The sequence below is a fragment of the Capra hircus genome, chromosome 2, assembly GCF_001704415.2.
Source record: "Capra hircus breed San Clemente chromosome 2, ASM170441v1, whole genome shotgun sequence".
NCBI lineage: Eukaryota > Metazoa > Chordata > Mammalia > Artiodactyla > Bovidae > Capra > Capra hircus.
In genome coordinates, this window is record NC_030809.1 from 4,980,145 (window position 1) to 5,006,724 (window position 26,580).

At 59.1% G+C, this 26,580-nt stretch overlaps 2 protein-coding genes across 2 annotated transcripts in view; one reads left to right on the top strand and one right to left on the bottom strand.

Annotated features, from left to right (window-relative positions):
• LDLRAD2 (low density lipoprotein receptor class A domain containing 2) lies at nt 602-8,768 on the top strand. Its single transcript, XM_018055338.1, has 4 exons — nt 602-683; nt 2,793-3,224; nt 5,985-6,116; nt 7,969-8,768. The coding sequence occupies exons 1-4, from the start codon at nt 602-604 to the stop codon at nt 8,232-8,234; spliced, it is 912 nt and encodes a 303-aa protein (XP_017910827.1). The 3' UTR covers nt 8,235-8,768.
• The window catches only part of HSPG2 (heparan sulfate proteoglycan 2), a 75,284-nt gene continuing 57,561 nt past the window's right edge, over nt 8,858-26,580 (bottom strand). Inside the window, exons 71-97 of the mRNA XM_018066238.1 lie at nt 26,230-26,411; nt 25,370-25,565; nt 24,951-25,130; nt 24,374-24,634; nt 22,486-22,690; nt 21,881-21,978; nt 20,880-21,146; nt 19,738-19,847; nt 19,402-19,549; nt 19,184-19,300; nt 18,515-18,626; nt 17,670-17,814; nt 17,483-17,582; nt 17,221-17,330; nt 16,972-17,080; nt 16,277-16,375; nt 15,704-15,925; nt 15,163-15,407; nt 14,454-14,625; nt 14,240-14,362; nt 14,095-14,151; nt 11,346-11,421; nt 11,193-11,271; nt 10,998-11,068; nt 10,769-10,852; nt 10,274-10,377; nt 8,858-10,115 (exon numbers count right to left, since the gene is read on the bottom strand). Coding sequence (XP_017921727.1) covers nt 9,943-10,115; nt 10,274-10,377; nt 10,769-10,852; nt 10,998-11,068; nt 11,193-11,271; nt 11,346-11,421; nt 14,095-14,151; nt 14,240-14,362; nt 14,454-14,625; nt 15,163-15,407; nt 15,704-15,925; nt 16,277-16,375; nt 16,972-17,080; nt 17,221-17,330; nt 17,483-17,582; nt 17,670-17,814; nt 18,515-18,626; nt 19,184-19,300; nt 19,402-19,549; nt 19,738-19,847; nt 20,880-21,146; nt 21,881-21,978; nt 22,486-22,690; nt 24,374-24,634; nt 24,951-25,130; nt 25,370-25,565; nt 26,230-26,411 — 3,845 coding nt within the window. The 3' untranslated portion in view covers nt 8,858-9,942. The remainder of the gene's footprint in view (nt 10,116-10,273; nt 10,378-10,768; nt 10,853-10,997; nt 11,069-11,192; nt 11,272-11,345; nt 11,422-14,094; nt 14,152-14,239; nt 14,363-14,453; nt 14,626-15,162; nt 15,408-15,703; nt 15,926-16,276; nt 16,376-16,971; nt 17,081-17,220; nt 17,331-17,482; nt 17,583-17,669; nt 17,815-18,514; nt 18,627-19,183; nt 19,301-19,401; nt 19,550-19,737; nt 19,848-20,879; nt 21,147-21,880; nt 21,979-22,485; nt 22,691-24,373; nt 24,635-24,950; nt 25,131-25,369; nt 25,566-26,229; nt 26,412-26,580) is intronic.

Sequence of the window (26,580 nt, forward strand, 5' to 3'; positions counted from 1 at the left end):
GGTGACATGTGAGCTTGAAATCTGAATGACCCAGAGAAGTCAGCCATGGACCACCATGTGGAGGAGGGGCACTCCCGGCGCAGGAGCAGCAAGGGCAAAGGCCCTGAGGCAGGAGCCCTTTGTAACTGCGCCGAGTCCTGGGCCAGTGCTCCTTCACCACTTGCTGCGTCTCTAAGGCCCTCGGAGAGGCCGGTTTGGTGTCCTGGGCGTCTCCCTTAAACTCAGCCCTAAGATGCCAACTTCTCCAGGAAGGCGGCAGTTCTCTGAGGCTGTGGGACCCCCCTCCCAGAAGCCCTGTGGCTGAACCGGATCTGAGTTTCCTGGTTCCTGTCTGGCAAGGGATGAGCAGGCATCCTCCCCGCCTTCTCTCCCCAGGCTCCTGCCCCAGCCCCAAATCTCCATGGCAACCCTAGACACAACCCTGATCTGAAGAAGAGTCTGGAACCGGGAGTGCAAACATCTCTGGAGAGACCAGAGGAGCTGGTGTACTTGCCTCCTCTTGCTCCCCACGTCCTGCCAACTCCTCCACTGCAGTCTCCCCAAAGACCCCAAACTGCAGATTCTGCCAGTCTGCCCCACTGCTGGGCACAGGATGGCTGGGATGGAATTCTGTCCTCCACAGCTGCCCCAGAGGCTGCTCCTGCTGGGGGCAGCCACGCTGACTGCATCGGCTCTGCACACCGGTGAGTTCACGGGGGCTTGGCTGGGCAGGCAGGAGACTCAGGCCCACCACCCTTAGAGTCTGTTTTCCCAGTCAGCATTCACCCTGATGGGCTGGGATCCCTTGGGTTGGGGGACACTGGGAAACTCTGAGTCTGCTCTTGCCTGGCACCTCCAAATCCACCCCAATCCCTCTGGGTGGCTGGAGCTCCAAGTCACCCAGAAGCAAGGGCCTGGGGGCAGGCGGGGCAGCCGTCAGGTCTGGCACTGGGGAACGCTGTGGACTTTGGAGTCAGATGACCCTGCATTCACACACTCACTCTACCCTTGACATCTTTTTTTTTTTTTTGGCCTCACTGCATGGCATATGGGATCTTAGTTCCCCAACCAGGGATCAAACCTGTGGCCCCCTGCATTGGAGGCACAGAGTCAACCACTGGATCGCCAGGGGAGTCCTGACTTCACTGTTTCTAAGTCTCCGTTTCCTCAGCAGTAAAATGGGAAGAACGATAGAGCCTTGCTCCTTAAGGGACTGTTAATATTATCAATGTGAGATCAACCATGTAAGACACACAGACAGCACCCTGCACACAGGAGGTGCTTGTCCACTCACTCTCTGAAATTCCCCCTGTCCCATGTGCCTCCAAGACAGGTTCCGGCTTTAGTAGACCTGCACACATATGAGACGATGCTCCTACATCCTGAGCCCTAAAGGGGAATTTCTCCCCCAAAGACCCAGATCCTGGCTTGTCCTCAGGCACCCCTAGTGCCCTTACCATGCACCAGAAAAGCCACCTCCTGTTCTCTCTGTCTCCTTACAAAAATCAGAGATGGTTTGAATACTTACACAGTATCTCATTAATCTTCATAACAATTCTGTACCAATGAGGAAGTTTGGGGCTAGAACAGATACCAAACGAAAGGGAATGTTTAACATAAGGACATTTATTATTTCACTTAAGCAGAGAGGCCTTGGGTGAGACCAGAATGGTTTTCAGCAGTTCAACTGTGCCAAGGCTCCTCCATAATTCTCATGACCTCATCCTTGCAAGATGGCTGCTGCAGCTCCAGGCATCACATCCTCAGTCAATGACTTTCAAAAGCAGGAAGAAAAGGAGGCTCCTCATCCCATAGCTCTTCCTCCTTTTTTTTTTTTCGTTAAATTAAGGAGGAAAATCTTCCTCAGGAAGCCTCAGCAAGCCGCTCCTTAAATCTCATTGGCCAGAATCAGGTCACATGCCAACCCCTAAACCTGGCAAATAGAATTAGGATTACAAGACTTGCATTAGGCTAATGACCAGGGGGCTAGCATGTTGCTCCCCGACAGCTGAGGGGAACTGAGTTTCTTTAGCAAGGAGAAACAGGGAATGGCTGCTGTCTGGGCAGGGGCCCAGCTGTGTCTCTCCCATCCTTCCTTACATAAGATCAAACTGACACTTCTGCGATGCTCATGAGGTGCTCTCCCAAGCTCTGCACCCACCCCCATACATGCCCACAATCCTTCAGCTTCCACTCCGAAATATGGAAAGGTCTGACAACCAATATTTGTTTTTTAATTAACTGGCAACACCTTGACCTGAACTGACAGGAGTCTGTATATTGTCTTTATTTGTCCTACTTGGGGCAAATGTTCTGTACAACTGCTCTAGAAAATGTGTTTGATCACAGAGGGCTGCAGCAGACTCCGTTTGAGGCTGTACGTATCATACTATCTTTCTAAAATCTGGGAAATCCTGAAACCACGTCCGAAGGTGGTTTTTTTTTTTTAGATTTTTTTTTTTTAATGTGGACCCTTCTTATTGAGTATGTTACAATAATTATTTCTATTTTATGTTTTGTTTTTTGGGCCACCTGGCAGGTGGGATCTTAGCTCGCTTGCCAGGGGTGGAACCCTGGAACCTGCCCCCTCCAGCCCCACCCCCCACCCCCCACCCCCCCACCTCCATTGGAGGGGGAAGTCTTTACCACCTGGCCCCAGGGAAGTCCCCATCCTCGGGTTTAAGAGACTGAGGACGTGAATTAAATTTTGTAGCCCTCACAAATATTCTGAGATGGATCAATCATCTGCCCCTGGGCAGACGGCAGGGGCCAGGCCGGGCACCTCGGTTTCAGGGCCGTGCTCTCCGTTGCAGCTGACCTGGTGGACCTGTGCGGCCGGACCTGGCCGGCGGACGGGCTGCTGCTGCGCTCGCACTCCGCGTCGCGCCGCTTTTACTTCGTGGCCCCGGACACGGACTGCGGGCTCTGGGTGCGGGCGGCCGCCCCCGGCGACAGGATCCGCCTCCAGTTCCGCTTCTTCCTGGTCTACAGCCTGGCCCCGCCGTCCGTGCCCCCCGCGCTCAACGCCTCCGCCCCGCTGCCGGCGGACCCCTGCGCCCCCGGGTCCTACCTGCAGCTGTACGAGGGGCCGCCGGGGACGCCCCGGCCCCTGGGAGCCCCGCTCTGCGGCCTGACCATCCCGGCCCCGGTGACGACCTCCGGGGACCTCCTGGGCCTGCGCCTGGTCACCAGAGGCCGCCAGCCCCGCGTGGACTTCGTGGGAGAAGTCACCTCGTTCCGGCTGGGTGGGTTGGGGCGGTCGGCCTGGACCCGGAGGGGCCGGGGGCCTGCGGGAGAGAAGCGGGTGGGGTGGTCCAGACCCAGAGCCAACCGCGGGGACTTGACTTCCCGCAACTCACACTCCAGTATCAACTCCCTCACACACAAGGCGCAAGTACACACCTCATACCCGCAGCTCCACACGCCCGGCACACACAGACTGCCAACGCACGACCCACCTGGCTCACTTAGGGCACACTCACTTGCACACACAGTTCGCATCACGTACACCTCATACACAGTACCACTTTGCACACTTCCAGGCAACTCATGCCCACGTATGTTCACACAGCAGCTCCTCTGTCCTGAATCTGCCTCTCAGACGATTGCAGAGGGACAGAGAGCCAGGACTCTTGGTGATTGTAAGTGGGGGAAACCTACTTAGGCAAGGAAAGGGAACTGATTGTGATATTAACAGTAATCCCTTAATGAGCATTGTCTCCCGCCCTTGGCAAGCCAGATCTCCTCTGTTCTCACAGCAGCTATGCTGGGTCATACTCTCCTATTGATGGATGGGAAACAGGCCCAGGGAGATTAGGCAAAGTGCTGCAGGCCACCCAGATCACAGGCGGAGCAGCGGGGCTGTAACTGCTAGAGTTGGTCCTCTGCTCACATTGAGTCAAGGCTTTAGTCCCGGCAGGTTCCCCAGGACTGGAGACACTCACTGATGCTACCCCAGATGAGCTGCCAAAGCGCAGAAGTTTCCAAAACCACAGAGAAGCTTCATTGCCTTCTCTGCCAAAATATCCAGACTGGAGCATTAAATATGGGGTCGTGAGAACTTGGAGGCAAGAACTTTTGGTGGGGGTGGGGGGCTCTGAGAGCCAACCCAGGTTCACCAGGAGTTGGGCCTCGACATGCCAGGCCCTCGACAGCCCTTCAACCCGAGCTGGTCAGAGAGCATGGCCTGCCGTCTCATGTGTGTCTTTGGGGCCATGACTGATGGGGCTTGGAGCCCCCTTTCTGGCTCCTGCGCCAAGGGTCCTAATGTTGTTTTGCAAGAAGATCTCACTGGCTAATTGGAAACCAACTCCTTCGCTCCCTCCCTTCTTTATTTCCTCTCTCTCCCTTTCCCCCCATGAACTTGCCCTCCTGTGAGGCGCCCGCCAGGCACGTCGCAGCTGCTCTGTATTTAGCAGGATTGGACTCTGAAGAGCAGGTGAAGGTGGCGAAGCTCTGTTGCAGCTCTGGCTCCCTTGGATCCCTTTTTATGATATTACTGTTTGTGTTTCCGCTCACAGATATTCGCTCTGACACCTACACATCTTATGCGTATGAGAGCATTCACTTTCATTTGCACATGTAAGAAACCCAATTCAAGTTGGCTTAAGCCAAAGGAGAATTTGGGGGGCTCCTATAACTGGGATACTAAGGTGTTGGTTCAGGTAAAGATGGATCCAAGAGCTCAAGTGATGCCTCCTAGGCTCTCTCTCTTTATTTTTCTCCCTTTGCTTTGGATCTGTTTGGCTTCCATTTCAGGCAACTCTAGCTCCCTCTTTCTACTTGGCAACAAGGTGACTCTGCAACTCCAAGAACACAGTCTCTCTTATAACTCTCACCTCAATGAAAAAAAGAGTGAGGATCTTTTCTCTGTTGGCCGTGCTGTCCTGTGGCTGGCAGGATCTCAGTTCCCAACCAGGGACTGAACCCGAGCCCCCTGCAGTGAAAGCGCCAAGTCCTACCCACTGGACCGCCAGGGAACTGCAGGGATCTTAAGGTTCTAGCGAAAGTCCTCAGGGTCAAATCTGATTGGTCACACGGGCTACGTGTCCGTTCCCAGAACCAGGAATGGAATGCTCTGATTCCCATGCTCAGCTCTGAGCCATGGTGTTGGTCAGTACTGCCTGACCCAGCTTTTCTCCGCGGAATGGGGTGCTGCGTAAGCCAACCTGTCTACCGCACCTGGGCACCGAGTCATCCCCTTTTCTGTCTGTGTTCATTCATTTAACAAGTATTGAGTAGCTGCCAGGCACCAGGTGCTCTTCCAGGCTCCAGGGATTCACGCAGCCATGAGTGAAAGAGAAGTCCCTGCCTCACTTGAGCTGACGTTCTAGTGGGCGAGACAGACCACAAAGAATCAAGCAAATCTGTGTTCTGCAGAGGTGGTAAGTGCGACGGGGAAACTGGAGTCGGGATAAAGGGCTGAGGGGGAGGGGTGGTGTGCAGTTCTCATGTGGGGGTGAGGGCAGTCCTTCGGACAAGATGACCTTTGAGTGGAGAGACCTGAGAGGAACAAGCCATACAGTTGCAGGTGGGCTGATGGCAGGTACAGTGCTGAGTGGGGGGAGGTGCTTGGAGTGTTCAGGTCGCCGGGCACACACGTGTGTGTGTACACACTCACATGCTCACATGAGCATGGGGCGGAATTCCTACCCTGCCGCTTAGATACAAGCTATGTGGCCTTGGTCTAGCGACCTAGCCTCCCTGTGCCTCAGTCTTCTCCTCTCTCAAATGGGGTTGATAACAGTATTGACCCCACAGGGTTGCTGTGAGAACTCGATGAGCTGGGATGTGAACCGCGCTGGGCCTGGCATAGGAACTCCGTAAATCTTAGCTACTGACACCCTCATCATCTTTATGATTACACCCCTGTCTCATCCATACTCTCATCTGCACGCGCCTGGAAACAGCCTCTCCTGCTCACACGTCCCACATTCCTTCCCCGCAGGACCAGACCTGCCCTGGTGCCCAGGGTCCTCATCGCATGCCTCCCCTCTCGGCTGCAGGATCCTGTGGTGGCTACTTCCCGTGTCGGAACGGCAGGTGCATCCCCCCGAGCCTGGTATGCGATCGCTGGGGCATGGACAACTGTGGCGATGGCAGTGACCAGGCCTCCTGGCCACCAGCCAACTGCAGAGGTCAGTGGTGGGTGGGGCCTGGGCCCCGCCGAGCATCTGGGATGGGAGCCGGAGGCAGGGGTGTGGCGGGAGAGGATAAGGGGAAGCAGCGGGGACTCTGTCCAGATCAGGCTGAGGACCAGAGGATGTTAGAGCTCGAAGATGCCGGAGGTGATCGGGTCCAGCTGCTTCCAAATAGCGTTTCAGTGGTGGTGAGGGTGCGTTCTGTCATTTCGAAGAAGAACTGACTCATTGGAAAAGACCCTGATGCTGGGAAAGATTGAAGGTGGGAGGAGAAGGGGACGACAGAGGATGAGATGGTTGGATGGCATCACTGACTCCATGGACATGAGTTTGAGGAAACTCCGGGAGTTGGTGATGGACAGGGAGGCCTGGCGTGCTGCAGTCCACGGAGTCACAAAGAGTCGGACACGACTGAGTGACTGAACTGAACTGAAGTCATTTCCATCATGTCTGACTCTTTGTGACCCCATGGACTGTAGCCCACCAGGCTCTTCTGTCCATGGGATTCTCCAGGCAAGAACCCTGGAGCGGGCTGCCGTGCCCTCCTCCAGACCTTCCAGACCCGGGGGCGGAACCCGCGTCCCTTCTGTCTCCTGTACTGGCAGGCAGGTTTTTTTTTTTTTTTTTTTTTTTTTACCACTAGCACCACCTGGATCAGGGTTCAAACCCGTGTGTCTTGCATTGGCAGATGGATTCTTTACCACTGAGACACCAGGGAAGCCCTCCATGAAGACATTTTTGTCTGTTTTTCTCACTGTCATATCCCTCAGTCCCCAGAGCAATGCCTGGGGTATAGCAGATGCTCAAAAAATACTCGTCCGATAAGTGGAAGAATGAACCTCCCTGTGCCTCCGTTTCTTTACCTGTAAACTGAGGGTGATAAAGTGAGCCTTTTGGATTCGTCATGAACTTTAAGTGAAATCCTGTGGGTGACGAGCTGAGCGCAGAGCACGGCGCTGGGTGCAAGACAGTGCTCGCCACAGGTGCTTCCTTCTTGAAAAGCAGCTCCATTCGCCCACCGCAGCCCCTGGAGCTGGACTGTGAGTCCAGGTCCACCCCCGGCACTTCCAGCTGTGTGACCTGGCAAGTGACTCAGCCTCCCTCTGTGCTTCAGTTCAGGGGCTCAGTCGTGTCTGACTCTCTGCGACCCCATGGCCTGCAGCACGCCAGGCCTCCCTGTCCATCACCAACTCCCAGAGCTTGCTCAAACTCATGTCCTTTGAGTCGGTGATGCCATCCAGCCATCTCATCCTCTGTCGTCCCCTTTTCCTCCCGCCCTCAATCTTTCCCAGTATCAGGGTCCTTTCCAGTGAGTCAGTTATTCGCATCTGGTGGCCAAGGTATTGGAGTTTCAGCTTCAGCATCAGTCCTTCCAACAAATATTCAGGACTGATTTCCTTTAGAATGGACTGGTTGGATCTCCTTGCAGTCCAAGGGACTCTCAAGAGTCTTCTCCACCACCACAGTTCAAAAGCATCAATTCTTTGGCGCTCAGCTTTCTTTACAGTCCAACTCTCACATCCATACATGACCACTGGAAAAGCCATAGCCTTGACTAGACGGATCTTTGTTGGCCAAGTAATGTCTCTGCTTTTTAATATGCCGTCTAGGTTGGTCATAACTTTTCCAAGGAGCAAGTGTCTTTTCATTTCATGGCTGCAGTCACCATCTGCAGTGATTTTGGAGCCCCTCAAAATAAAGTCTGACACTGTTTCCACTGTTTCCCCATCCATTCCTTATTTGTAAAATAAAAATACTAAGACTTGCTCAGAGGTTTTAGGAGTATTAAATGAGACATCATAATTTAATCATCAAATCTCAGTGTGTTGGTGGTTATTTCCCCCTTCAGCTCCCTCTCCAGAGCCCAGCCAGGAGGGGAACACGGATGACAGTGCCTCCCAGACACTGACTTCCTCCCCAGCTCTCCCGTCTTCAGGCCCCCTGGGGACAGCAGCTGAGAGGAGCCCGCCAGCCCACTGGGACCCTGCCCGACAGGGTGTAGCTCTGGAAGGTAGGTGGCTCTTGGTAACCACCCACTATTGCCGCATCCACCGAGACCATACTTGTCCCGCTCCAGGGATGGGCAGGGGGCAGCAGGCCCGGGCCGAGGCCTGAGTGGACTCTCTTTCTGCAGGGCCCCAGCTGCAGGGCGCGGCGCTGGCCTCCTCGCTGTCCCTAGCCTCTGCTGGCCTCCTCCTGGGCCTCCTCTGGTGCTGCTGCTTCTCCGGCCAGCTGGCCCCCCGGGCCCGGGCCCGTGGCCTCGGCTGCACTGTCTGTTACACGCGTCCTGGCCACGTGGCCCCTGGGGGGCTGCGGCTGAGTGAGCCGGCCTTCCAGCGTCAGGGAGTGCATTCCTAGAGAGGCTTTGGGCATCGGAGAGAGAGTGGGCTCTGGGGTCAGATGGTCCCTGGGTTCTGCGCCCGCCCCCTCACACAGGGCTGTCTACATTTGAGCCCATCACACAACCCTCCGAGACTCAGTCTGCCCGTCTGGAAAATGGGATGATTCCTGCCTCAGAGGGTCATGGTGAAGGCCACCGGGACAGCTGACTCTGCAGCTTGTTTTGGCAGCTGGCACTCTGCTGGATCTGTGAAGGGCAGGGAGCAGGGGCCTCATGTGCCTGAAGCTGTCTCACTTCACCCCTGGACCTCGCTGGTCCATCCTGCTTGGCCCTACCCTGGCCCACCCTCAGGGACCATGAGTCCCGCTTGAATCAAAGACACAGGAGATGACAGCCCTGGCGGGGATAGCACCGTTTATTAAGAAAGACCAAGACAAAGACCACAGGAGGGTCCTTCCTAGGACACAGAGGCCAGGCGTCCCGGCCCCACATCTGGGGGCTGCTGGCAGGCGGGCCCTCGGGCACCCACAGGTGGGGCAGGACAGGCACGTCCCCTCCCTGCCCCTCCCAGTCCTGTGTCCCAGCTCCCCGCACCCAAGGCACTTACTCTTTCTGACCACTAAGGCCTCCTCCCCCCACGTCCCCTGGTCCTTCACTTCCAGATCCGTGGGGGGGGAAGTGGCCTGGCGCGGGCAGGGAGCCCCTCTCAGTGCGGGGCTCTGCCTGTAGCAGCTCCTGGTACGAGTGGGGTGGAGTTTCCCTTGCAGCCCCTTGAGGGCAAGGGGGCCCTGGGCTAGGTGTGGGGTTGGTGGGGAGGGGGCAATGCAGGCCAAGAGGGCGTGGTGGGAAGGGGAGGCTGCCAGGGGCTGGGGGCCCGGCTGGTCTGGTGGGGGTGGAACGGGGCTGGGACGTGGGCTGGTGGTGGTGGGGGGGCGGGCTGCCTGCCCAGGGGTGAGCTGCCTTTTGCTCCACAGTTGGCACTAAAGAGCCTTCCCAACCCAGAGGAGGGTGGCCAAGGCCAATTGATGCCCTCCACTCTGGGTAGCTGGTGAGGCTCCAAGGTGGCTGGCAAGTTGCCTGGCTGGAAGCCGATGTCGGCTCCGCAGAAATGAGGGCCGCCACCCCGGGGCTGAACAAATGGGCGGCCCAGCACTGCCTTGTGAGGGGCTCCGTTGGTGGAGGCGGGTCTGACCCCACTGAGCCACCGTGTCTAACCCCAAGTTCTGGTGGCCCCCGAGGCACCGGCTCTGGTGCAACCTGCTGTGCCCGCAGCCTGTGGCTCTGCCCAGGTGTGTTTGTGGGTGGGGGCGGGGGTGACGTGCCCACCCTCCAGTCCAGCCCAGGGCAGTAGCAGCAAAGCGTGGCATCGCCTCGGTTTCATACAAAATATTCCTCATCATCATCATAATAATATTAATAATAATATAGTCGCCGTCGCGGGGCTGGGGCGTGGCCCGGGAGTCCATGCGGGGTGGGCAGTGCCTACGAGGGGCAGGAGCGTGTGTTGGCCCCCGCCTGGGCACGGTGCTGCATGTCCACTGGCTGCGGGGGGGGGCCACCGGGCCGGGCGGAGTGCAGCACCAGGTTCTTGATGCAGCCCGTGATGCCCGAGGAGAACCTGCCCCCGGTCAGCACGGCCACGTCGGGGGCTCCGCCTGCGGGGGTGGGGCAAGAGGGCGGGCCCATCAGCTCCAGGAGCCCCGGGAGGGGGAGCTCCAGCTCTGCTCAGGGGGTGCAGGGGCCCCGAGTCTCTCCCTCAGCACCTGGAGGAGCAGGGCCCCAGCCTGCCCTGAAGCCCACCTTCAAGACTTACCGATGTAGACACTGCCCTTGGTGTTGACCGCCACGTTCGGGCCTGGGGACTGGCCGCTCACCAGCTCCTCTCCGTCCACCTGGATGGAGCCTCTCTGGCCCTCTCTGTATCGGAATGGGAGTCTGGCCCTCACCCACTATTTCCCGTCCTTCCCAGCCCCGTGAGAGTCCCCTCCCTTTACAACAGAGAGGTCCACCCCCTGCTCCCCGAGTTCTTTCCTGTCCCCCAACCCCTGGCTGGGTGAGAGATCTGGCCCCACACAAACAGCTTCTGAGCACCCCACCCAGGTTTCCCCCATCCCCTGGGGTGCTCGTGTGCCCATCCCCGCCCCCCAGGAGTTCTGTCCCATCCTGGAAGTCTGTGCTCTGGGTGGTGATCGCCCCGCTGACCCCGCCCTCAAATTCTGCCTCCCCAGAGCTCAATGCCTGCCCCCTCCACATGACAGGGGAACTCTGGCCTCTAGCCCCAGTGCCCGGGCGGGGGGGACTCCCTTACCGCAGCGCCGTCACACGATGCCACTCGCCGTCGTTAATGGGGTCTTCGGAGACCAGGCGGGCCTCCCCACTGCCCAGCTGGTAGCTGCAGGCACACAGGCCCCAGAGGGCGTGAGCAGGGGGTGGGACTGGAGTGGGGGAGTGGGGGGTGTGGCTCGGGAGGGGACTGGATGGAAAGCCGCTGAAGGATAAGGGGGGTGAGGGAAGGGAGAGGAGGGGCCAGGACCCACCTGAAGACGAGGTGCCCGTCCTGAAGCCCAAGACTGATGAAATCCTTGCCTCGCGTGGACTGTCCCGTCTCCTGCCAGGGAAACAAGTGTCTCTGCGGCCCCAGCGGCTGTGGCCGCCCCCTTTCTCTCTCCCACTTCCCGGGCCATCAAGAGGCGGGGGAGCCTGAGACCCCGGGCCGGACGCCCCACACTCACCTCGCCCTGCCAGACCAGGAGGCCGCTGGCCGTGCTGGTCCGAACCTCCAGCTCGATGGTCTCAGGCACCTCGGGGAGGCTGCAGTGGAGAAAGTGGGTGAGGGGACAGAAGTCCCACTCTGGGCCCACAGACCCTCCCAACACCGGTCTTACCTCCTGGAGAAGACGCGGCCCGGGAGAGAGAGGAAGCCGTTGTCATAGAAGTAGGCTCCGTACTGCCCGGGGGCATCTGTGGAGGGGCAGTGGGGGCGATGCTGGGAGCCCCGCCCACCCCCAGGGAGCATCCATCCCGCACGGGTACCCCTGACCTCCGTCTCCACCCCGACCTGTACTGCTCCTAAGGGGCTCTGAACCTGCGGTCCCTGGGGACCCAGGGGGCTGTGGGCAGAATTCAGGGGGCTCCGAACTTGGCTGGGAAAACATCGCAGTTCTGGCCTTGCTCACTTCTCCCTGAAGCTTAGCCGCTGCTTCAATTACGCAGGTAGGAGGCATAGTGAAGGTGACTCGGTCACCAGCAGGAGATTCCTCACCCCTGTGCGGTGGTTACAAGCACTTAAAAACATGGTTTATGCTTATTGCAACGGTGGTAGCTGTTGGGACTAACAAGCCTAAATCTTGTATTTAATGGTTAATAAAGAAGCAAAAAATGTAAATGTTTTGATGAAAGTGAAAGGGTGAGTCACTCAGTCATATCCAACTCTTTGCCATCTCATAGACTATATCCCACCAGGCTCCTCTGTCCATGGGACTCTCCAGACAAGAATACTGGAGTGGGTTGCCATGCCCTTCTCCAGGGGATCTTCCTGACCCAGGGGTTGAAGCCGGGTCCTCTGCACTGCGGGTGGATCCGTTACCACCTGAGTCACCAGGGAAGCCCTTTGATAACCTTGTTTCAGGATAATTGGTTTCCTTTGAATCCTATGTGCTTCATTCATTCTGTGCCATCACCCATCCCGATTTGCCGGCTCCTGTTCTGGTTCCTTTTTTTCGACTGTGATGGGTCTTCCCTGTGGCCCTCAGGCTCTAGAGCACACAGGCTCGGTAGTTGCAGCTTGTGGGCTTAGCTGCTCCAAGACATGTGGGATGCTAGTTCCGCGACCAGGGATCAAGCCCGCATTCCCTGAATTGCAGGGAGGATTCTTAATCTCTGGGCAGCCAGGGCAGTCCCTTGTCCTGCTTTAGCTCTGCGAGCCCCTCATTCCCAGACGTCTCTCATGCCTGAGCGGGCTGGGACAGCTGGGCACCCAGGGCAGTAGCGCATAAACAGTTCTGAACCCTTGAGTTCCCGCCATCTTACAGACAGGGAAACAGGCTCAGGGGTGAGGGACTTGCCCAGGAAGTGGGAAGCTGGATGGCAGCCCAGACCTTAAGGCTGCATCACCAACCCTGTGTGTGTGGCTATAACAGTCCCAACCCTACCTGCTCAAAGCCATTCTGTACCAGCGCTGGCCCCTGGGGCCAGGCAGCCACCAGGGTAGGAGGCACATCAGTGGCCTCCACCAGCTGATGAAGTGAGCAGCTAACAGTTCCCAAACACCTACTATGTGCCAGTTACGGGGCAGTAAGTTTCATATCATCCAGCTACAAACGTAATTTTCAACTGGGTCCTTGTCACAACCCTATGTCTTTGCTACAATTCACAAAAGCTAATATTCTGCATTTTTTTCATACTCTTGAGAATCCGGTGGACAGCAAGGAGATCAAACTAATCAATTTTAAAGGAAATCAACCCTGAATATTCATTGGAGGGATGGGTGCTGAAGCTGAAGCTCCAATACTTGGGCCACCTGATGCGAGGAGCTGACTCACTGGAAACAACCCTGATGCTGGGAAAGATTGAGGGTTGTAGGAGAAGCGGGCAGCAGAGGATGAGATGGTTGGATGGCATCACTGTCTCAATGGACATGAGTTTGAGCAAGCTCCGGGAGATGGTGAAGGGCAGCGAAGCCCGGCGTGCTGTAGTTCATGGGGTCACAAGGAGTCGAACAGGACTTAGGGGCTGAACGACAACGATAATATTCTGTGTCCGCTGTGGACCAGGCATTGTTTGAAGCATTTTAAATACAGTAAAGAATTTCATTCTCACACTAAATTTTTTCCAAAGTTTTGTGGAAGGATGTTGCTTCTTTCTATTTAATACATGAGGAAACCGAGGTACAGAGAGGTTAAGTGACTCACCCAAGTCACACAGGCAGGAAGTGGCAGGGCTAGGATTTGAATCCAGGCCCTTACCCACTAGACCACCACCTCTCCTATTGTATTAGTGATAAATAAGATACGTATCTAGAAATCAGGTAGCACAAGCCCCGTAAATGATATTCAGTAAATACATTTTTAAACTGGGGTGTGACTGCTTTACAATGTTATGTTAGTTTCTGCTGCACAACGAAGTGAATCCACCATATGTATACCTACATCCCTTCCCTTTGGACCGCCCCTCCCTGACCATCCCACCCATCTAGGTCCTCACAGAGCACCGAGCTGAGCCCCCTGCGCTATGCCATTTAGGTTACACACGGTAGTAAAATCATTATCATTGCTTTTAAACAAGTTGTGGAATCCTTGAGAACGAGGGTCCTGCCTCATTCATCGTACACTTGCTGCCCCCAGGGCAAGTATGGGCACACAGACACCTTTGTTGCTTTATGCGTGAGTACAGAGCAGAGGACGGAAGTGAGGGGAGTGCGCCAGCCTGCAAGTGCAGGGCGGGACCGGCTCTAGGCGGCTGTCTCTCCGTATCCTGTCTCTGTGCTCAGGGAGCCTCTCACCTGGGCCGGTTTTATTTAGAGGCCAGGATGGAGCGGAGAGGGCGATAGAGTCACTGGAAGAGGAGCTGAAAGACCCAGAGTCTGGGAAGGACAAGTCTGCTCAGCTCCTCTGGCTGTTCACGCCCAGTACATACCGTTTCCCCCGCTGCCTTCAAGATGCCAGTCGGATTCCACCAGGCTGTGTCCAGAGCCTGTGGGGAGAGGCAGGCTCTGGTCAGTGGGCTGTCTCCAGCCCCTGGAGCCCCGAGGGGCATGGCGGAGAGAAGTCGGGGCACTTACTGTGTTGGCAGCGTGGGCCTGAAAAGCCAGGGGGACAGAGGCAGCGAGTGCCCTGGCAGGTGCCCCCATGTAGACAGGGCTCGTGGAGCTGGCAAGGGTTCTCCTCGTGTTCACAGAGGTCTCCTGCGGGTCGGCGCAAAGGTGAGTGGGCAGGGGCCAGAGTGGGCGCTGCCCACCCCGTGCCCCCTCCCTCCCAGCCTGGGGGCTCCCCCACCTTTGAAGCCATCTCGACACAGACACTGGAACTCGTACTCGCCCGCGGGCATGCACGTGGCGCCGTGGCGACAGGGCTGGCGCTCACACGGCGAGCTGTCGTAGCACTGCCCGACGCCCCGGCTGCCCAGGAAGCTGTAGGTGAGGTCCAGCCGCTTTCCGTTGACTGACACCTGTGGGCACAGGCACACGGAGGGACCTGAAGAATGCAGCGGGCAGAGGCACAGGTGTGCCAGCAGACGGAGGGGAGCAGGGGACCCCAGGCTCCGACTTGAGCAGTGAGGTGGGAGACTAGCGCAGGGAAAGTGTGAAAGTCACTCAGTCGTGTCCGACTGTGTGATCCCATGGACTATACAGCCCATGGAATTCTCCAGACCAGAATCCTGGAGTGGGTAGCCTTTCCCTTCTCCAGGGGATCTTCCCAACACAGGGATCGAAGCCAGGTCTCCTGCACTGCGGGTGGATTCTTTACCAGCTGAGCCACCAGGGAAGGAGGAACAGGGTCCAGGGCCCGCTGTGCAACCGGGAAACACCCATCACAGCAGTCCCGCCTCGGGATGACTTTTGAAAGCAGGTGCAATCATCCCATTTCACAGAGGAGGAAACTGAGGTTCAGAGGGGGAAGCGTCCAGTCTCCAGCACCTGGGGCTGACTGCAGATGAAGCAAGGCCACCCCGCCCTCACTGTTTGTGGTCAGGAAGTCTGCTCACCTCACCCACACAGCCGTGGAAGTGAGCGCTCACGTTGGTGGCCGGGGGCAGCTGCACGGCTGGCTCCACGCCGCCCAGGTAGAGCAGGGTGTGCAGGTTGAGGCCCTGGCTCTTGCCAGGTGAGGAGCGCAACACGGGCCGCCCGCCGTTCACCCTCAGGCTGCCGTCCTTGTTAAGACGCTCCGCGGACGCGTGGTGCCAGCGGCCCAGGGCCAGCGGCTCAGTGCTCCGCAGGACAGCCAGGCCTGGGGAGGATGCCAGGCAGGGTTGGCACGTGGATGGGGCCCCCTGCCCTGGCCCAGCCCCCTACGGGAATTTGAGCAGACATAGAACCTCCTTCAGCCTCTCTGTGCCCCGGAGGAACCCTCAGGGGTCTAGTGATTGGAATTGGGTCAAACAGAGAGGACGCAAAGATCAGGGGCCTCCTGTTGGTCTGACTTCAGAATTTATTCCTCTTGTCTCTTGGGGCCCCGGAGGGCCCGGGGAGAGGGGCACGGAGCCCAGTGCCCACGGCCTGTCTGTGTTTGGTATCCGCACTCACCTGAGCCCAGCTCGTAGCGGAACTCCAGGTGGCCGCCGACCATCGCCAGGGACACGAAGTCCTCCACCGGCCCGCTCTTCCCTCCACTGAACAGCAGCACCCCATCGGGCGCCAGCGGCTTGAACTCCACATCCAGGCGCAGCTCGTGGTGTGTGTTGGTGAGAGCGGGCAGTGCCAGGTAGGAGTCCGTGCCCGACAGGGAGGGAGTGGTCACAGTCACACCTGCAGCAGCCACAGCTCAGCCGGGGCAGTGGGAACCCTGGGGTCCTGGGAGGGCTCCGAGCAGGCAGCCTTCCTCCAGGACCCCTGCTCACTCCCGCTGTCTAGTCCCAAAGGCTGGGGACCCGCTGGGCAGTGGCTGCAGCAGCGGCCTTGAGACTCCCTGCCCCCTGGCGCTGCAGAGCAAGCCGGTCTCCAATCAGATCGGGTTCCTCTCTGGGGCCCTTGCTTAAGGAATTCAGGCTCCGGAATAACTGCATCCTCCACAGGATCCGTCAGGGCCTCAGGGTGCCCTGCCCAGCTCCCCCTGTCCTCCCTGGGATCCCCGGGGTCTCAGGCCCCGACTCTGCTTACCTTCCTCACACCTCATCCCCGAGCGGCCCAGGTGACAGCGGCAGGTGTAGCCGCGGCCGTCGGGCCGGTTCACACACGTGGCGTCGGGCCCACAGGCCTCTGGGGCAGGGGGACACGGGGCAGTGAGGCGGGGGGGACATGGAGGTGTCCGGGGAGAAAGAGAGGGGTCCTGATTGCCAGGGTCCTACCTACTGCAGCCGGGGCCTGGGCTGGTTAGCCCAGCCAGCCCGGAACGGCTGCATGGGGAGATGGGAGAGGGGGAAGGGACTTAGGCCAGGGGGACAGCAAGGTGGAGTGAGCCCGTGACTCTGGGTGTTGTTCCTGGAAGACTGCACCCACCCGCACTGTGGTGTAGGGGTGAGGAGTCAATGGGAGGAAGGGGATGGGGTGAGTGCCCTGGTAACAGGTGGTAGATACCCGGGAGCGGTGATGGGGGGTCAGGGGCCGTGCCTGGGTGCAGCGAGCGGGGTGAGGCCTTGGGTGGCAGAGATGCGAGGTGGAGGGGAATTGGTGTAAGTGGTGATGGAAGTCAGAAGCCAGGAAGGTGCTAAGTACTTGGGGGAGGACCTACGAGCGTGGTGAGTCCTCAGCTGCTGGGGGGGCAGGGGGTGGTTGAGGGTGGATATGCAGACGCAGCTACGGGCAGAGGGAAGAGGCTTGGGTGGCAGCCACAGACGGGGCGGATGGGTGCCCACCTGGGTGGCAGTGCAGAGCCTGTGAGTGCTCACAGCGGCTCCCGGTGAAGCCAGCTGGGCACACACACACGTAGCTGCTGCTCTCCGAGTCCTGGCACTGGCCCCCGTTCTGCGAGGCAACCCCCAAAAGTCAGGCCAAGGACACCCTGGCCCTTCCCTGCTTCCCACGGGGTTGGGGAGGGGGGTTCCGTCACGGCCGAGGGCAGTGGCTGGGGGCAGTGGGGAGGAGGGTGCGGCCTGGAGGGTCACCTGGCAGGGCCGGTCCCGACAGGTGGGGCAGTGGGAGATGCCATGCGCCGTGAGGTTGAGGTCGTGGAAGACGATCTCCTCGCCTTGGATGCGCAGCTCTCGGACACAGCCTGGGCGGGGGCGGGGGGGCAGGATGAGCCAAGGTGGGGGTGCCCGGAGGCCCGGGTGACCACATCCTCCTGGTCCTCCTGGGTGACCATGGGCTCGGCCAGCCCGGGGGGAGGTCTGGCCAGGGCTGCAGGCAGGGGACAGAGGGGCTCACCTATAAAGCCGCTGCTCAGCCCTGCCTTGGGGATGGCGCCGTAGTCAGGGTAGCCGCCCAGGTAGAGCTCCTCATTCAGGTCCAAGCCCTGGAACTTGCCCTGGGCAGAGGGAACATCGGGAGTGGCAGCCGGGCTGGGCGGAGGTGGGGGAGGGGCCAGGCCTAGGGGGACGGAGCTGGGTCTCACCTGCGAGGTGCCGTTGACTGGTGCCAGGCTGCCCACGATCAGGGAGCCCTGGGTGAGGCTCCGCAGCAGGGTCACGGTGTGGAACTGGCCCAGGGCCAGCGGCGTGGGGTGGCGGATGGTAGCCATGCCCGACCCTGCGTCAAACCTGCTCCGTGGGGCAGGGATAGCGGGGCAGGGCAGGGATAGTGGGGCAGGGCAGGAGAGAGAGGACATGGGGTCTGTAGGGAGGGCCCCAGGCTGGCAAAGGGGTCGACGCCATTGCCCGCCTCCCCGCTCGCCCCCCCACCCCTCCCCAAGCCTTCTCCCCCTTACACCCTTTCCCTGGGAGCTTGTCCAGAGCCGCCCCTGGGGCTCCAAGTGTGCCTGCCTCCAGGCCCCTGCAGCCTAGCATGTGGCCTCACTGCTCGTCTGAGGACCCTCTCTGCAATCACGTTCCTTTCCTTCTTAGTTTGCGACTGGTCTCCCCCAACTGGGGCATTACATTCCCACAAGGGCCAGAATTTGATCCGTTGTGTTTCTCTCTCTATCGGTGCCCGGCACACACTCAGCAAATGACTGCTGAATGAATGAATGAATGAATGAATGAATGAATGTAGTTCTGGCCTGCAGCAGCCTTGCCCCAGAAGGTGGCTCTCAGCATCGCTGAGTGTTCCTGCTGCAGTTTTGTGCAGGTCAGAGGCTGCTTCCTCCACCACCGGCCGGTGGGCTGTGCTGACCCCGGCAGAACGGAGGTCATCGAGGATAACAGCCACCTCTCCTTCTTCCAGGACGCCCCAGATCAGAAGTCCTGCAGTCTAGTCCCCCAGCGCCCCTCCCCCGTAAACGGGGAGGGTGAGGGTTCTCACCGGAACTCGGGCCTCCCGCCCACGAGGCCGAAGGAGATGAAGTCGGGCTGCCTGTTGGCCAGGTTGGCGGGGCTCCCTGGGATCCGCTTCTGCCCGTTGTACAGCAGCATTCCTGGTGGGCACGGCCGTGTGAGGGCCTCCCCGTCTGCGCCCCGCCCCCACCGCCCCTGCCCCAAGCTGGGGAGCCTGCCCCTCCCTCCCACACAGCCAAGGCGTCTCACTCTCAGGACAGGACCGAGATAGAAGGGCCTTGCTGAGAGTCCCTAGAAAGGAGCTGAACTTGGTCCACTTATGAGGGAGGATCAATCTGAAGGAGAGGGAGGCAGAGAGACTCACCGGAGTAGAGAAGAAGGCCTGGACAGTGCAAGGCAGAGGCCCGTAAGAGGAGGGAGGAGACAGATGAGAGAGAGAGAGAGAGAGAGGGGGAAGGAGAGGGTGAGGCGGGGGAGGAGGGGGGAGGGGGCAGAGGCGGGGCAGGAGGCAGACTTGGAGGCAGGAGGCTTGGGTGCAGGCATCTCAGAGGAGTGGATGGAGATGCAAGGCGGAGGAGAGAGCCAGAGAGGGGGGGCCAAGGACAGGGGGGTCCAAGGACCAGCGGCTGCCAGGGCCGGTGCCACGCTGGCAGGGACTGTGGAGATCCCCAGCGTCAGCTCCGCTCCCGTGGCTCACCATCCGCGGAGTCCGGTCGGAAGGTGATCTTGATCTCAAACTTTCTGTAGGCGTCCTTGATGGTGGGCAGTGGCAGGAAGGAGTAGGGGGTCTGTGTGAAGTAGGGCACCACGCGCTCTGCAGGCAGAAAGCACAGTTCAAGACAACACTCCCCCCAGGCGGTGGGCAGGGTGCGGCCGCTCCCCCGGGGGTGGGGGGTGGGGGATGTGTGGTCTCACCTGGCACCTGCAACTGGGCGAAGGCCTTGACCTTGCCCTGGCGGTTGGTGGCGGTGCAGACATACGTGCCCGCATCCTGGGGCTGGACCGAGGGCAGCAGCAGCATGTGGTTCTCTAGGCGGCTGTCGGGCGGCAGGTTCCCGTCCAGCTGCAGACACACCGGCACTGTGACCCCTGGCTGCGGCCGGCACCTCCGTGGGGCCTGCCTGGGGGCCCCACCCTCAGACCCAGAGCGCAGACTCCGTGCCAAGCCTGGGGGTCCTGGGGACAGTGACACGGGGAAGACCTGGTCCCAGCCACTCAGGCACATCCGCCGCTCCCCTGCCCAGCAGTTACCTTGCTCCAGGTGATTTCAGGAGCGGGGTAGCCAGAGACCACGCAAGGGAAGACAGCTGTAGAACCCGCAGGCACGCGGACCTCAGGGGGCGTGGAGATCTGGGGCAAGGCTGAGAGGAAGCAGGGGGACGCAGGCGTCAGCCCGATGATGGCCACTGCCTGGCTCGTTTAATCCTCACACCCCCCCTGGGAGGGAGGCACCGTCTCCCCGTTTCACAGATGAGGACACTGCGGCTGGGAGGGAAAGGAGCCGTTCACTCCTGGTTGCAATGATGGAACCTGGCAGAGCCAGGGCTCGGGGACGTGTCCAACTGACTCCACAGACCAAGCCTCGAAAACCCACCAAACGGGGTACTAGGGCAGCGGGGGTAAGTTTCGGGGCGAGTCAGACGGCCTGGGGTGAAAAGGAATAGCTTTTGAAGAACACACAGATTATAACTGCCTGGCATCATCTATGCCCATGCTTCAGTTCTTTGTCTTAATTTAAAAATCTTTAATCTTTTTTGCCGTGCCACGTGGCATGTGAGATCTGAGTTCCCTGACCAGTGGGCTGAACCCCCACGCCTGGCAGTGGAAGCATGAAGTCTTAACCACTGACCACCAGAAGCCTCACGTTTTACTGTCTCATACGTCTGCTTTGTGTCTGTGTTGTCTGCCATCAGTCTGGGCTACAGGCCCTCCTCATAGAGCAGGCACTCCTGCAGGTGAGAACTACGCGTCTGATTTTCTCCTGATGCCCCGTGGCACAGGTTTCCCTGCAAGTTCCAGCTGCCCCAGAGGACCACTCACGTCTATCCCCTGCTGCACCTGCTTGTTAGGAAAAGTGAAAGTGAAAGTCGCTCAGTCGTGTCTGACTCTTTGTGACCCCATGGACCATACAGTCCATGGAATTCTCCAGACCAGAGTACTGGAGTGGGTAGCCTATCCCTTCTCCAGAGGATCTTCCCAACCCAGGAATCAAACCAGGGTCTCCTGCATTGCAGGTGGTTTCTTTACCAGCTGAGCCAGCAGGCAAGCCCTGCTTGTTAGGAAACCCGCTCTCTAAACACACTGAGCTGAATCTCCCCGCGCGAGCGGGAAGGAGGAGGAGGGCAGGGCGGGCAGGAGACGGCCGAGCACCCCCAGCCCCCGCCAGCCCTCACCTTGCACGAGCAGCAGCACGTGGGACTGAGTGGTGCCCGCGGCGTTGCTGGCGGTGCAGCGGTACTGCCCTGCGTCGGCCAACTCCACGCGGGCGATCCTGACGATGCCTCCGCTCTGCACGATGCCCGGCCGCAGGCGCCCGCCCACTTTGCTCCATGTCACCTGGGGCTTGGGGTCCCCGAGGGCCAGGCACTCAAACTCCACGGCGTGGCCGACCACCACAGACTGCACAGAGGTCCGGATGTTGATGAGTACGGATGGCAGAGCTGGGGAGGATGGCGGTAGATGGGGTGAGGCCTGGGCTCGGGGAGACCGCAGACGCCCCCGGGACAGGTGGACACTGCAGCCGAGGCTGCCATCATTGCGCTTGCCTTTTCCTGCGCCCACTTATCAGCACACTCACTTGTTAGCTCTTTCGTTCATTCACTTCCTCATGGGTGCATCTGCTGTCATTTTCACTGGTTTGTCTAAGCACCCACGAACTCCGCGCATCTTCCTCCTCCCCCACTCCTTTGCAAGATTCATAAGCCCCCTTACTCTCTGCTAGTGAAAGTTGCTCCGTCGTATCCGACTCTTTGTGACCCCCTGGACTATATAGTCCGTGAGATTCTCCAGGCCAGAATACTGGAGTGGGTAGCCTTTCCCTTCTCCAGGGGATCTTCCCAACCCAGGGATCGAACCCAGGTCTCCCGCACTGCAGGCGGATTCTTTACCAGCTGGGCCACAAGGGAAGCCCAGATGCAAGCAAGATACAAATAATTCTCTTTATTTGTACACATTCAAGGGGTTTCTTTGCAGAAGGAAATGGCAACCCACTCCGGTATTCTTGCCTAGAAAATTCCATGGACAAAGGAGCCTGGTGGCTACAGTCCATGTGGTTGCAAAGGGTCGGACATCAGAGTGACTATTACTCACTCAAGGGGTTTCTTGGGGAATATGGTCCCTACGCCTTTTATCTCTGTCCCCTGCTTTTAGCAGAAGCCTGAAGCCACCCTTCTACCTTGGACAACCAGCTGGGCACTGGCCTGGGCCTGTCCCCATGGTCCCTGGGCCTGGCACACATAGGTTCCTTGGCAATTCTGGTCCAAGTTCTGGATTCTGTGAAGAAACAGATAAGACATCAGTGAATAAAAACAATTGCTGAGAATATTTGGCAACTGTGTAGGAGTTAAAAGCTGTCAGAGATCAGCACAGGATGTAAATTTCTAGTCTCCCCAGAACCCTGGGAGACAGGCAGACAGGGTGAATGTCACCACACCCATTTCACACCAAGACCTTCTGGTCTAGAGCTCAAGGTCACATAGTTATCAAGCAGCAGAGCTGCAATCTGGGCCACGTGTATGTATCTGGCCCCAGAGCCTGTTCAACGTGCCTTTAACAACAATACAAACATGGGCCACTGAGGACTGCAGGCCTTCCCTGTGCTGAGTGCTGTGTTAAGCGCTCTGGGGTCTCGCAAAACCCACTGCACGACTGACAGCCCTGAGGCTCAGGGAGGTGAAGTGACTTCTCAAGGCCATCGTTGCATGCTCAGCCCTCCCTGTAGGGCAGGGATTCTAACAGCCCCACTGTGTGCCTTGGGCGGGGGTGCCCCACCCCACTCACCGGAGCACCCCATCATGCACACTGTGGCCGGGAGGCAGCGGACCCCCTTCCTTGAACCAGCGGAGCTGGGTGCCTGGGTCGCTGGGCACGACACAGTGGAACTCCACGTTGGCCCCTATGCTCTTGGTCTCCAGCTGAGGCGTGACCTGGACTGTGGGTGCGGATCCTGCTGGTGCGGGTGTGGTGGGGAGAGAGCCAGAGGGGCCTGTGGGGACAGGTACGAGGTTGTGAGAGTGTGTGTGTGTGTGTGATATCCCCGACGCTGCGCCAGGACCCGGGAACCCCCAACCTAACATTCAAAGGACGTTCTTCTCCCATTTGCCTCTCTGACCAGGGTAAAAAGACCTGACTCATTCACCTGCTCACTTGTTTAGTCATTTAATCAACACATACATAAGGATCTGTGGGGACTTCCCTGGTGGTCCAGTAATGAAGAATCCACCTCCCAAGGCCAGGGACGCAGGTTCAACCCCTGGTCAGGGAACTGAGGTGCCACGTGCCGTGGGACAACCAAGCCTGCAAGCCACAGCTGCAGAGCCTGGGTCACGACTAGAGAGACGGCTGCACGCTGCAACGAGAGGTCCTGTGTGCTGCAATTAAGACCCAACGCAGCCAAATAAATGCGCACGAAAGAGAAAAAGCCTGTGACGTGCTGGACTGTGCTTCACAAGCTCCCGGCCTTCGGGAGGGGTCGGTCTTGGAAAGATTCAGACATTTGAAGGAAGGACAGCAAAGGCTATTCTGACCCTAGTCTAAAACAGGAGGGGGCTTCCCTGGTGGCGCAGGGGATAGGAATCTGCCTGCCAGGGCAGGGGAAAACGGGTTTGATCCCTGATCTAGGAAGATGCTACTTGCCACAGAGCAGCTAAGCCCGGGCACCACAACTACCGAAGCCTGCGCTCTGGAGCCCAGGAGCTGCAACTGCTCAGCCCGCAGACCACAGCTACCAGAGCCCCTGTGCCCCAGAGCCTGTGCTCCGCAACGAGAGAAGTCACTGCATGAGAGAGAGGCCCCCACTCGCTGCAACTTGCGAAGGCACTTGCAAAGCAGTGAAGACCCATCACAGCCAGAAATCAATCAACGAATCAATAAGTGGACAAAAATGTACAGAAAATAGGAAGGCCCCAGGTGAAGGCACCTACCTCTCCGGTAGGTGAGTGGGTCAAATGCATATTACCACCATTTACCAAGCGCCTACTACCAGCTCCAGGCTCTACACAGGTGTATCTTTCTAAGTCAGCCTGTGTGCTGGCCTTGTCCTCTCTACCCAACAGGATGAAAACAATGAAACTTGAGGTCCACTGACTTGGCCAAAGTCGCACAGCCATCAAGAGACGGAGCTGGGGCATTGAACCCAAGACCCAGGCTGACTCTGGCCTGGGGCTCCCGAGGAGACCACAGAGACGCTGGGCTCCCTGGAAACGTGCTGAGAGCCCGGGCAGCTGGGGTGCTGCCCCAGCACACACTCTTTGTGGTCCCTGTGGCATTTACACAGCCCGTTCTGGGTGCTGTGGGTGGACAAGCCAGGAGCTGCTATGTCCGGACTCGGGCCCTGCCCTGATTGTCCAGTCCGGCAGGTGAGGCAGGCTGGGGTACTTATGGAAACATAGCCTCCAGCAGTGTGAGGTCAATGTCCAGGAGCGGAGCGGGGGACACAGCGGTGAGAGCTACAGGTGCTGAGAAGAGTGAGGCGGGTCTTTCTGGAGGAGGCAGGCCTGCCTCGGGCCTTGGGGAACAGGGGAAAGGCAGGAGTTCCCACTAGAGTAATCAAGGGGGGGCTTTGTGCCCCAAGTGAGACGCCAGCTGTGGGGTAAGCGAAGGGCTCAGATGAGCACCTGGAGGAAAAACAGATCCCCCGTCCTGCCCAGCCCAAGCCGCAGCCGCTCACCTTGGACGAGCACCTGGGCGAAGGCCTCGGCCAAGCCCACCCTGTTGGTGACCTGGCAGCGGTAGCGGCCCGAGTCCTCGGGGGCTGCGGCCTCGAACAGCAGCAGCTCGCCCCTGGCGGTGGCCCCCGCCGGGAGGCGGCCACCCATGCGGCTCCACTGGAAGGTCAGCGGGGGTGTCCCGTGAGCCAGGCACTGCAGCTGCACGGCCTCCCCAGCTCGCACCGAGGCGTGCTCCGGGACGGTGGTGGCATAGGGCGGGCCTGGGGCCGGGGGTGGGGGAGACAAGAGGTCAGGGCGGCAGCTGGCGCTGGGGCAAGCAACTGGCCAAAGGGACCGGCGAAGCTGAAGGACACTGAGCCCCGAGGACTGGGATGACGGAAGGCCAAGTCCCAGGCAGGCATGTGCGTGTTAGGGGTGGGCAGGCTCCCGGGGCCTGAGGGGCCTGCGACCCTCCAGATGGGGCTCCCAGGGTTCCGTCCGGGATGGATGTGGAGCCTGGCTGGGGGTGGTGGGGGGCACTTGGACCTCCATGCGGTGCAGAGAAGGCAGCCTGGGGAGGGCGGGCCAGGGCCTTACTCTCTACGTGCAGGACGACGGTGGCTTCTGCGTGCCCGGCCGGGCTGGAGGCGTTGCAGATGTACTGGCCCGAGTCCTGCTGGGCCACCCGAGGGATGATGAGTGTGTCGCCTTCCAGCCGGTGCTGCCAGGGCAGCGGGGAGCGCAGCTTGGACCAGTGGATTGTGGGCTTGGGGCTGCCTACGGAGTGGAGTGGCAGAGGTTGGTACAGGCTGTCCCCCAGGACTGGCTGGGGGGCGGCGTGGTCAGGAAGGGACCTGGGTGAGCTCGCTCCTTCATGGGGGCCACTAAGTGGGCCCCTCAGCCATCGCTGGGTGACTGCCCCCTCCCTGGGCATGACACCGTCTTCGCGTCTCCAAAGATGTCTAAATTCCAGGCCCGCGGCTCTGCCCGCCTCGTGGGCCCGCGCCCGTCCGCACCTGTGGCTGAGCAGCGCAGGGTGGCTGTGTGTCCGGCTTCCACAGTCAGCTCGACTTCTTCCACCTGGACCTGGGGGGCCCCTGGGGCCACGGCACCAGTGTCTACAATCACTTCCACTCGCTTCTGCGCCGTGCCCAGTGCATTCTGAGCTAGGCATACATAGGTGCCCGCATCTGACGGTTTAGCTGATGAAATCTGGAAGAAGCAAGGGTCTTGGTTAGGGAGGCCCTGAGCGGGGGACCTTGGCGGCAGCCCCTAGCTTTGGCTTGGTTTTAAACTCTTTCCTCTACTTGTTCGTCTGTTTTTAGCTTTCCTATTTGACTGGCTACTTGAGGGCTCACACTCAGGATGTCCCACCAGTCCACGCATTTACTTGTCCATCCACTCACCCCACCCCTCTGTTCATCCATCCATATACCATCCACCCATCTACCCTCCCATCCATCTACCCACTCATCCACCCATCTACCCACCCACCCACCCACCCATCCATCTATCTATCCATCTACTCACCCACCCATCCATCCATCCACCCATCTACCTACCCACCCATCTACCCACTCATCCACCTACCTGCCCACCCACTCATCCATCCATCCATCCATCGACCCACCCATCTATCCATCCATCGACCCACCCCACCACCCATCCTTCAATCCATTCTTTCCTCCTTCCCTTTTCTCCACTTTCCTTCTTTCTTCCTGACTGTCTTCCAATCTACCCATCATCTGCCTAACCCTCCCCTTCTCCATCAATTCATCACCCGTCTGGTGACCCACCACTCTCTCCTCCAAGTATATGCTCAAGGACGGGCTCTGACTGGGCCTCAGATCCAGAGATGAGACCTCCCTGGCCTCACCTGCAGCACCGTGTGGCTGTCCAGAAGCCCATGCGCCCGCTGCTCCAAGTGGGTGGGGGCACCGATCCGGGTCCAGCGAGCAGAAGAGCGGGGCTCGCCGGCACTGACACACTCCAGGGTGACGTCCTTTCCCAGCTTCACCCGCACAGGGCCCTCGGGGAGCACAGACACCGTAGGGGGCCCTGTCCAGAGGAGCGACACGGCTGATGCACACGCGGGGCCCTGCTGGCCACGTGCCCTGTCACAGCCCCCTTGTCAGCAGCTGCCAGTGGGCACTGGTCTCCCCACTGAACCCACGTAGGGACTGAGACTCAGAGAGGGAGAACGCCCAAGAGAGAGGCGAGGGGCAGA

Excerpts from the sequence above, each read along its gene's own strand:
- LDLRAD2 (XM_018055338.1), top strand. The coding sequence starts at position 602 with ATGGAATTCTGTCCTCCACAGCTGCCCCAGAGGCTGCTCCTGCTGGGG. Across the intron at positions 684-2,792 it reads TGCATCGGCTCTGCACACCG|CTGACCTGGTGGACCTGTGC; the intron begins GTGAGTTCACGG and ends TCTCCGTTGCAG. Across the intron at positions 3,225-5,984 it reads AGTCACCTCGTTCCGGCTGG|GATCCTGTGGTGGCTACTTC; the intron begins GTGGGTTGGGGC and ends TCTCGGCTGCAG.